This window comes from Zootoca vivipara, chromosome 16 (assembly GCF_965207765.1).
Source record: "Zootoca vivipara chromosome 16, rZooViv2.hap1.1, whole genome shotgun sequence".
In the NCBI taxonomy this organism is placed as follows: Eukaryota; Metazoa; Chordata; class Lepidosauria; order Squamata; family Lacertidae; genus Zootoca; species Zootoca vivipara.
The window spans coordinates 27,043,110-27,050,181 of record NC_142599.1 but is presented as its reverse complement, the minus strand read 5'-3'; the positions used below and the strand labels follow the sequence as shown (position 1 = coordinate 27,050,181).

Sequence of the window (7,072 nt, the reverse complement as noted above, 5' to 3'; positions counted from 1 at the left end):
GGAGCCGCAAATTAGAGGGGAGGGAGGGGGGCGAGCTTTGACGGGAGAAGAGTGTTCAAACTCCTGCACTTTAGAAGGGCTGGTTGTTGCACAGGTGGAAAGCAGGGATGCCGCTGGTTAGGGGTGGGTGGGGAAATGCTTGCTGGGAAATTGAGGTTTTTTTGGGGGGGGCGGTGAGGTGAGGGTCAGGACATTTGAAGGGTAAGCAGGCAAGGATGTACCACCTCTCTGCAGGAGGAGGGGGAGGCGGTGGCTGCAATCTGCTCCTCCTCTCTCAGGTCTTGCGGCGGGGAGGGGGGGGGATGACAACATTTGGTGTCGTGGGACTCCGCCACCCCTGACTGGGGCTGGTGGTAGCTGGGAGAAACATCTGGGGTGTTCCAGGTCCAAAATACTAGGGTGCTGTGGTTGTGGTGGCGATAAAGGGGTGGGGTGGGGGGAGGCCTTGGTTTGCTGACTATATCATTCCCCCCTCCACCAAAGGGTTTAGTATCTGTGTGTGGGGAGCGGGGAGGGGGTTTAAAAGCTCCCCACTACCACCACTGCCACCCCCCCTCTTTGCTTGGCATGATGACCTCAAAACATTATCTGTAACCAGAAGAATAGTCACTGGGTGGTTATTTTGGGGAAGGGGGGGCATTGAGTGTATTACAGTTTTATTTTTTAGCAGAACACTGAAGCCAGTTGGGCACTGTAGTATCTGGGGACACCTCCTCTTCTATAGTCTATTTAGATGCCACACTTGTGTAGTTTCCACAGGGGGGGAGGCCCCGAGGCACCCAGGGGTGGGGTGGGGCGGGTGGGGTGGGGAGGATGCTGCAGAAGAGAGCTATTTTGTTGAAGGGGGGCAGGGGCGTCGTCGGTCTTATTTATTAAAAAGTTTCGCCCTTGCCCTGTGTTCCTTTTGCTGGACAAGTCTGTAATCAATAAAGAGAACGCTTCCATGTCATGGCTGATTTTGACGTCTGATGTCAGTGGCTTGGGGGGGGGGAGCGTGGCTGGGCAAGAGGCACTGATGGTCTCTGCGATCTGAACGGTGAAAAGAGCTGGGAGAATCGCGGTTGTGGTTTTATATTTATTTTATTGCATTGCATTTATATCCTCCTTGTTTCCACAAAAGGTTTCTTCTGCATGCTTGCGTTTGCGACTTGTGGGGCAGAGCCCCATCAAGGGAAAAAAAGGGGGGCCCAGGCCTCCTCCACCACGGCAGCCTTCAGGCTAGTTGAGTTCGCTAGTTTGCAAAGTACTGTATGTAAGGAGGCAATATTTGGGTGATGTGGTAGGTGTCTGTGTGGCTCTGCAGGCAGCTGGCCCTGGGCTACATCCTTGAATTAAGCAAACTCTGGTTGGGAGAGGGGAAGGGGGAGACCAGGGTACAGAGAGCCGGCAATTGATAGCATAGAAAGGCTGCAAGCAGGCATGGCTACCGCCGACTCCCTAGTATCTGGAGAGGCGGCACACATCACACTGGCAAGTCTTTGCTGTGAAGACTTCTATGGTCTCGGGCCGGGTGGTCCCACAACGCAGATGCACCTTGATCTGTAGGAGAAAGAAAATAGTAGAAGATGGTATGTTTAGCCAGGAGAAGAGAAGACAGAGAGCTGATAGGAAAGCCATATTCAACTATCTAAAGCAGGCACCCCCAAACTGCGGCCCTCCAGATGTTTTGGCCTACAACTCCCATGATCCCTAGCTAACAGGACCAGTGGTCGGGGAAGATGGGAATTGTAGTCCAAAACATCTGGAGGGCCGAAGTTTGGGGATGCCTGATCTAAAGCGCTGTCACGTGGAACGTCTTCCATGTGGCAGCCCTTTAGATCAGGGGTCAGCAACCTTCTTCAGCCGTGGGCCGGTCCACTGTCCCTCAGACCATGTGGTGGGCTGGACTATATTTTGGGGGGAGGGGGTGAATGAATTCCTATGCTCCACAAATAACCCAGAGATGCATTTTAAATAAAAGAACACATTCTACTTATGTAAAAACACTCTGATTCCCAGACTGTCCACGGGCCGGATTGAGAAGGCGATTTGGCCGCATCCGGCCCCCGGGCCTTAGGTTGCCTACCCCTGCTTTAGTTAGTTGAATATGGCTTTCCTATCAACTCTGATAGCTTGTTTTCTGCTGCTCCAGAGGGGAGGACCTGAACATATGGATTCAAATGACACGGAAGGAGATTCCAACTAAGCATTAGGAAGAGCTTTCTGACAGAAAGAGCTGTACTTTGGAAGGTAGTGAACTCTCCTTCACTGGTGGTTAAGCAGAGGTTGGATGGTCGTCGGTTGGGGATTATTTAGCTGTGGTTCCTGCCTTACACTGGGTCGGACTTGGAGGTATCCTTCGAATTCTACAGTTCTAGGGTTGTAGAATCCTAGAATGGTATTTGGAAGGGATCCTGAGAGTGATCTAGTCCAACCGACTGCTTTGCAGGACTATGTAGCTGTCATACAACAGGGATCAAATCTCTGACCATTGCATTTTCAGCACCATGCTTTAGGAGCCTGGCTTTTCCTGCTCTGACCGCCCACTTCAGCCCCCTTTCTAACCAAGCCTCTGCCATGTTATGCTCACCTTCAGCCCAGAGGTTCGTGAGCTGCAACCTGCCCCTTTTTCTAGATTCTCGTATACAGGGAAAGCGCCATAAATCGGCGGCAGAGCATCTGCCTTGCAAGCAGGAGGTCCCGGTTTCAATCCCCGCTGGCATCTCCCGGGAGGACTGGGAGAGATTCCTGCCTGAAATCCCAGAGAGCTGCTGCCAGTCAGTGTAGACAACACTGAACTAAATGTACCAGTGGGTCTGACTTGGTGCCTATCATTCTCTCGGCACTCCACTGGCTGAAACAACCAAACAGGAGGGGCTGGGGCCGCCACCACCACCCTTTCCATCACCAGGTTGCCAGTTATAGGAACACAAGAAGAGACGGCTGGATCAAACCAAAGGGGCTCCACCTGGTCCAGCATCCTGTTTTCACAGTGGCCAACCAGATGTCATTAGGACCCCCGTGCACAAGATCCCTCTCCCCTCCTGTGGCTTCCAGCAACTGGTATTCAAAAGCATTGCTGCCCCAACAGTGCCAGCAGACCCTCCAGGTATCCCGGAATGTCCTGCTTTTCCTGTTTTCAGCAGAGAAATGTTGGAGGGTATGGAATTATGTAAACCCAGAACCCAGGAGATAAAAGTAACTACAGCCTTTAGAAGACATCTGAAGGCAGTCCTGTATGGGGAAGTTTTTTTAAAAAAATGTTCATTGTTTTACTATGTTTTTTTAATATGTTGGAAGCTGCCCAGAGTGGCTGGGGCAACCCAGTCAGACGGGCAAAGTATAAATAACGAATATTATTTCATCAGATAGATATTGGAGGGTATGCTGTGGAGGCAGAGGCTGAGGTCCAGCTCCGAGGGCCTTCTGGCGGTTCCCTCACTGTGAGAAGTAAGATTACAGGGAACCAGGCAGAGGGCCTTCTTGGTAGTGGCGCCTGCCCTGTGAAACACCCTCCTGTCAGATGTCAGGGAAATAAACAACTCTCTGACTTAAGGCAGCCCTGTTCAGGGAAGTTTTTAATGTTTGATGTTTTATCATGCTTTTAATATTCTGTTGGGAGCCACCCAGAGTGACTGGGGAAACCCAGCCAGAAGAATGGGGTAATAATAATAATAATAATAATAATAATAATAATAATAATAATAATAATAATAATAATAATAGCCAGAGCATAGCTAGAAGCCACCAATAGCCTTATTCCCCATGGATTTGCCCATTCCTCTTCTAAAGCCATCCAGGTTGGCAAGCATCCTGTGACAGTGAGTTCCGCAGTTTAACTCTCTGCTTGCATGAAGGAACCACCATCAAACCGGTTGCAGGGTGTATGTAAGTTCTGGTTACTTAGATGGGTGTCCGTTTCACTCACCTTCTGCATCTTGCCGATGGTGCAGCACTGGGAGACGGACGTGATGTTGTGCTTGAAGTTGCTGGCCAGGAGGACGGAGTACTTGGAGGGGAAGGCACTGGACTCGCAGTAGCCCACGCAGGCCTGGACCGTTTGCCTGCTGCGGCAGCTCCCTCGGGGGTCACTCTTGATGGTCACGCTGAAAGCTGGGAGAGGAGGAGGAGGAGGAGGAAGAGCAGGGCAGTCGTGGGCGGGCAGCAAAGGCTGACCAGTGACTTCCAGAGCAGACACTGGGCCAAGGCTGTTGGTCTCCGAGCTGGTTATGTGCTGCTTGGAAGGGAATCTTGTTCATGGCTGCTCCTGAACTTTGTTTTTTGACTAGGGGCTCCCAAACGTTTAGGGTCACCACCCCCTTAGTTCCCTGAACTCATCCCCAGTGCCCCCCACCCTACTCCACCCTAGAAAAAGCATCATTCAGAAGACCAGTTTGCACACCCTACAGAGGAAGATACCAGCACACAAAAACTAAGCACAGTAATAATAAATTGCACTTTTGTTCAAAACTCAAATTAAAACTAGTTTAATTAATTCAGCAAAATGGGTGAACGTGATCCATTGATACCTGCTTTTCAAAGTTTGGGGGCCATTTACACCTCCAGCGCCCCCCCTGCTGCCCCCTTGCCTCTTAGCGCCCCCAAGGGGGCTTTGCCATCCACTTTGAGAACCACTGAGTCCTATGACTCCTATTCCTCGAAAGAACACAAATCATTAGCCGACTTAATTAGTTTTGACACCCCAGATAGCTAATAATAAGCAGAAGAAATGTGTCTATATATAATTGCCATATTTTGAAACGCAAAAAAGAGGACGCTATGACGACTCATTTTAAATACCCCTACTATATGTAGGCTATAGAAGCTGTGATATATTGCCTTGGGGGGGGGGCAGGAGAAGAGAAGAAAGCAACTCTTCAACCACCAGTTATGTCTATGTCTCATCCAGAAAGTATAGCCAGAGACATTTTTGCAAATGTAAGAAATCCACCCGGACGGAAATTTTACCCCTGAAAAAGAGGACGTCCTGGGGGAAAAGAGGACACATGGCAACCCTAAAAAACATGCCAAAGGAAGGAATGCTTTTGCTGGGCTGGGGTTCTCCATCTTGTTCAGGGCTAGATGTGGCCCCCTCTGGCCCCCAGTCTCCCTACCGCCCACTCCGCCCCACACACCAGTTAGGCGCAATGCAAAGGGTATTCCCAACCCCTGTTTTAAAAAGAAGGAGGGGAAGGGGCTTTTATTGGCCTATGGTCATAACATTCCTGTTTTTAGATTTTTTTAAAAAAACAAAAACAAAATTGCTCAAATTCGTAATATATGCTCTCTATTATTTTCTTTTGGGGTGGGGGGATCTTATCTTGAACCTATCCACCAAGGCTAGATTCTAAATAACTGGTCATAATTCAGGATGACCCAAAAAATCTGCTTTGACATTGACAATTAAATAAAAGGCAAGAGTTTCCAGTTTTGTTTTGTTGTCTCCTGCCTTCCCAGGCTGAGATCCTGGCATCTCCAGAAGGGCTCAAATCCCTAGAACAGTGATGGCGAACCTATGACACATGTGTCAGACGTGAGTCGTGACACGCAGAGCCTTCACTGCTGGCACACGCCCCATCCGCCCATTTGCACTGTTGTTGCCCCCCCCATTTGTTCTCCCGCTCCTCCTCACGCTACAGCTTGTCTCCGCTGTTAAAACCCGGATCCTTTGTTGTTGTTGTTGCCGGTAGCCAGAGATTGGTTTTTAACCCTTTCTGTGCTGTTTTTTCTGGTGCTTTGGCAGACGATGATTGGGTGCAACAGCGTTCGTTTTTTAACCCCTTTTGTGCTGGGGTTTTTGGCGCTTTGGCAGACTCTGTTGGTGCTGCGTGTTAGTTCCAGTGAAGGTATTATTCGCCATTTATTTCTGTTCTCTTCCCCCCCCCCAAAAAAGCACAGCAGCTTTGGGGCACCCCCCCAAAACAAAGCAACTTTTGCACCCCCCAATAAACCTCTAAAACTTTGGTTAGCAGCTCCCCCAAAAAGCTCAACTGGGCACTGTGATAAATAAGGGTTTTTTGGTTTGGTTTGGTTTGGTTTGGTTAAATAATTAGTTTTTGGTTTATTAAATACAGTTATATATTACAATTATACATTTTATGTTATTTAAACTATAAATATCGCGAAATTATGGTTTTTTTCCTCGAAGTGACACACCACCCAAGTTATGCTCGGGTTTTTTGGCGAATTTTGACACACCAAGCTCAAAAGGTTGCCCATCACTGCCCTAGAAGGTCTCCTGTTTTGTGGGTCTTTATGGCACTGAACCCACTGCTTCTGAAAGGCTTTGGATAAGTATTGCTGCTGCATTGATCCACGGAATTGCATAGCTTTGCTGAACTTTTATTATAGAATCCCAGAATTGTAGAGTTGGGAGGGACCCCCAAGGGTCATCTAGTCCAACCCCCCTGCAAGGCAGGATTTGCAATGAATTGAGCAAGACACCTAGGAACGCTGGACGCCAGGCCCTACAGGTGTGAATAGCAAATGAGGCTGGGTGTCTCAGCAAGGGCCCAGGCACCTTCCCTCCCCACCACTTCTTTGCCGAGACCGACAGTCCTCTGCTGAGGTCCTGGCTGCTTTTTCCCCTAACCCCCAAGCCCTGCAGCTCACGATGGAGGTGGCAACCGACTCCAGGGTTGGCGTCATAAGTCCAGCAGCCTGTGGCCAGCAGCACCGAGAGGAAGGCGGCAGAGAGGAGAGTTGGCATTGCCTCTGCGATCTCTGAAAGAGAGAGGCTCGGCATTGGAAAATACACAAGGCAATATCTGTGTGTGTGTGTGTGTGTGTGTGTGTGTGTGTGTGTGTGAGAGAGAGAGAGAGAGAGAGAGAGAGAGAGAGAGAGAGAGAGAGAGAGAGGACAAAACAACGCACAGAGAAGTGTTGGTTGAGAAGGAACCCCCAAAAGTCATCTAGTCCAACCCCCTGAAATGCAGAAATCACAGCTAAAGAATCCCTGGAAGATGGCCATCTAAATTGCAAGGAGGGAGAGTCCACCACCTTCCAAGGCAGCCCATTTCACTGTCAAACAGCTCTTACTGTGGGAAGGTTCTTCCTAATGCTTAGTTGGAATTTCCTTCCTTGCCATTTGAAT

The 7,072-nt window shown here is 49.4% G+C and overlaps 1 protein-coding gene across 1 annotated transcript; it reads right to left on the bottom strand.

Moving 5' to 3' along the window:
* Positions 1-1,323: 1,323 nt before the first annotated feature.
* On the bottom strand, positions 1,324-6,724 carry GPHA2 (glycoprotein hormone subunit alpha 2). Its single transcript, XM_088660008.1, has 3 exons — positions 6,592-6,724; positions 3,908-4,092; positions 1,324-1,539 (listed from the first exon to the last, which is right to left on the bottom strand). Exons 1-3 carry the CDS (start codon positions 6,722-6,724, stop codon positions 1,438-1,440), a joined length of 420 nt encoding a protein of 139 aa, XP_088516134.1. The 3' UTR covers positions 1,324-1,437.
* Between the last annotated feature and the right edge of the window lie 348 nt (positions 6,725-7,072).

Excerpts from the sequence above, each read along its gene's own strand:
- GPHA2 (XM_088660008.1), bottom strand. The coding sequence starts at position 6,724 with ATGCCGAGCCTCTCTCTTTCAGAGATCGCAGAGGCAATGCCAACTCTC. Across the intron at positions 4,093-6,591 it reads AGTCGGTTGCCACCTCCATC|CTTTCAGCGTGACCATCAAG; the intron begins GTGAGCTGCAGG and ends CTCCTCTCCCAG. Across the intron at positions 1,540-3,907 it reads CCATCGGCAAGATGCAGAAG|ATCAAGGTGCATCTGCGTTG; the intron begins GTGAGTGAAACG and ends TTTCTCCTACAG.